This window comes from Dermacentor silvarum, chromosome 5 (genome assembly GCF_013339745.2).
Source record: "Dermacentor silvarum isolate Dsil-2018 chromosome 5, BIME_Dsil_1.4, whole genome shotgun sequence".
Lineage (NCBI taxonomy): Eukaryota > Metazoa > Arthropoda > Arachnida > Ixodida > Ixodidae > Dermacentor > Dermacentor silvarum.
The window spans coordinates 155208675-155210971 of record NC_051158.1 but is presented as its reverse complement, the minus strand read 5'-3'; the positions used below and the strand labels follow the sequence as shown (position 1 = coordinate 155210971).

Below are 2297 nucleotides of genomic sequence, written 5' to 3'. Positions count from 1 at the left end.
GCTCTGCTGCGCCACTCGGTAACTAAGTCATGGAGGTTGTGATGCGCCCCAGTGTGAGCAGTGACTTCTGAAGAGGCATGGCAGTGTGAGCCTGATGCGGTGAAAACACAGCAGAAGCGTGAATGACAGCTGGTGTAGCACCTTGGAGAATTGACATGCAATGTGTCCTGGTTGTACAGCTATCAGCATGCTTGCCGTAACTGTTTGAACGGCATGCTATGTGGCAGTTGGACGGCTGACTAAGGCAGTTTGGGTCACTACAAGCCCAACGGTTACTGACAGCTTCAGTGAAAGTGCAAAAGAGGAATAACAACATGTCCTTGCTTGTAGTTTAGCCTCAGGCACCGAGCTGTGTTCCGAAGGTCATCAAGATGCCAGACCTTTCTCTCGTTACTCAACGTATTACAGCGCCAGATATTCAACTGAGACGACTTCAGTGGAAGTTTGAAAAAGTCCCTGGCATTTGGCAAAATCCCACCCTTGAAGTGGTCTGCCATTATCTCCAGAACCACCACAGGAGTACTGTCAATCAGGAAGCAGTCTCCAGGCTTCACATGTTGCAGTTTCTGCTTGACTTGGTTCCTGGATGAGTGCCTCAGTTCAGAAATTCTCCTACTTAGCTGCGAAAGTGGCTTGTTGGAAGATCGCAGCAACTTTTTAATTCGTCCAAGGTAGCTTTCGAAAGGGAATGCACTAAACTCATCTAAAGGGCCATGGTCTTGGCACTGGTCAGCAAGATGAATTAGTGAGTGTACATTGTACACGAGCTGTTTTTTCCCGTATAGCTCACTAAGCTCCTGAACAAAATACCTTAGCAAATCTTTGGCAAAAACATTGTACTCACGGTAGTGCTGAGGCGATGCTAAAATTCTGACCGCCACATGAAACATTACAAAATGCTTGTACTGAGAAGCAGGCAGAAGAGGCTTTAGGACAACAGGCCCCACATAAAGGAGGAATGTCCGAAACTCTGTTGCCTTCCACCGATCAAGCTCTTCTGTACCCCTTGGTTTCCGCTGGAAACATGTTGGAAAGGCCTTGGATGCCTCTCGCAGGCTTTCATTCAGTTGATTGCGATACAGTCTGCTCAGTCTGTTACTGTGGCCTTGGCATACCCAATTCCTTAAAAGTCGTCGCATGACTCCCAGGCAAACGAGATGCATGTATTCAGATGGGAAGAATGCAATCATGTCGACGTCAAGGGAAAGGAATGGTGAAACACCAGAATGGTGGTGCTTGTTCTCTTGAGATCGAAATGATGCATTCGTCCGTGCAGCTGCATGAAGTCTGGGAAATGTCACCCTGTTCTCAAGGTGCTGCCCTTTTTGGTTGCATCGCTCGCACGCATAATAGCCAGTGTGGCCAACAATACATTTGACATAGCTCCTTGCAGGAGCATCGCAAACCATGGCTCCAATGCTCACCCGAACATGAACATCTCCTATGCTTATCCCCTCAGAGATTAGGTCGGAGACCTCTTGCAAAAATGGCTCTAGATAATCCTGCAGACATGGCGGCTTCCCTGCACCACAGTACACACTGACAACAAATGGCGGTGATGCCTCCACATTTGTTATGCGGCACAAAATGGGCCAAAAGGCGAGCTGGCTACTTTTGTAAAGAGGGACTCCGTCAATGTTGCCCTGTAGCTTCAGTTCACTTGGAACTACTTGCCCCGGCTGCAACACTTGACGAATTCCTTCTGCAAGACCAAAGTGCACGAATGACCCATTTTGCTCCACCTGTGCTTTGCGCTCAGTTTTCAAAACTGTCCTAGAATCTTTTGGAAGGTCGGAGATGCCTCTTCGCCGGCAGAAATCGAGGACATCGTTAATGCATGCATGCGTCATATTATGTTTGGAAGCAATTACAGCAAACTCTTCACTTGCGGACAGTTGTTCAGAAAGTACATGAGTGAGCGTTGGACTACAAGTGAAGGCTATTCCCTCATCTGGCCCAGTGCAGCTGTCTGAAGCAACAAAGTCATCTGACTCATCACTCGATTCGCTTCCTTGGGGATCTCCTTTGTCACTTGAGCTGCTATCAGAGTCGCTTTGCTCACATGAGGACGTACCCGCACTCTCCGATTGGAATTCGTCGACACAAGGAGCTTCTTGTCTGCAGACGTCGTCGACAAAGGCTTCGCTACTCGACCGCTCGTTCAACCGTTTGAACGGAGGCTCACCACCGTCATCCGTGGAAAGTGAACTTCGCGATTGTCTGCTGGTTCCCGGCTTCAGAGGCGAAAGTCGCTCTACGCGAGAACTGTCTGCAGAGGTGAAGCTTGCACCTTCGTT

The 2297-nt window shown here is 48.8% G+C and overlaps 1 protein-coding gene across 1 annotated transcript; it reads right to left on the bottom strand.

Annotated features, from left to right (window-relative positions):
- Nucleotides 1-283: 283 nt before the first annotated feature.
- Nucleotides 284-1968, bottom strand: LOC125946076 (uncharacterized). The gene has a single exon (XM_049668537.1). It carries the CDS (start codon nt 1848-1850, stop codon nt 285-287), a length of 1566 nt encoding a protein of 521 aa, XP_049524494.1. The 5' UTR covers nt 1851-1968; the 3' UTR covers nt 284.
- Nucleotides 1969-2297: the final 329 nt, after the last annotated feature.

Excerpts from the sequence above, each read along its gene's own strand:
- LOC125946076 (XM_049668537.1), bottom strand. The coding sequence starts at position 1,850 with ATGACGCATGCATGCATTAACGATGTCCTCGATTTCTGCCGGCGAAGA.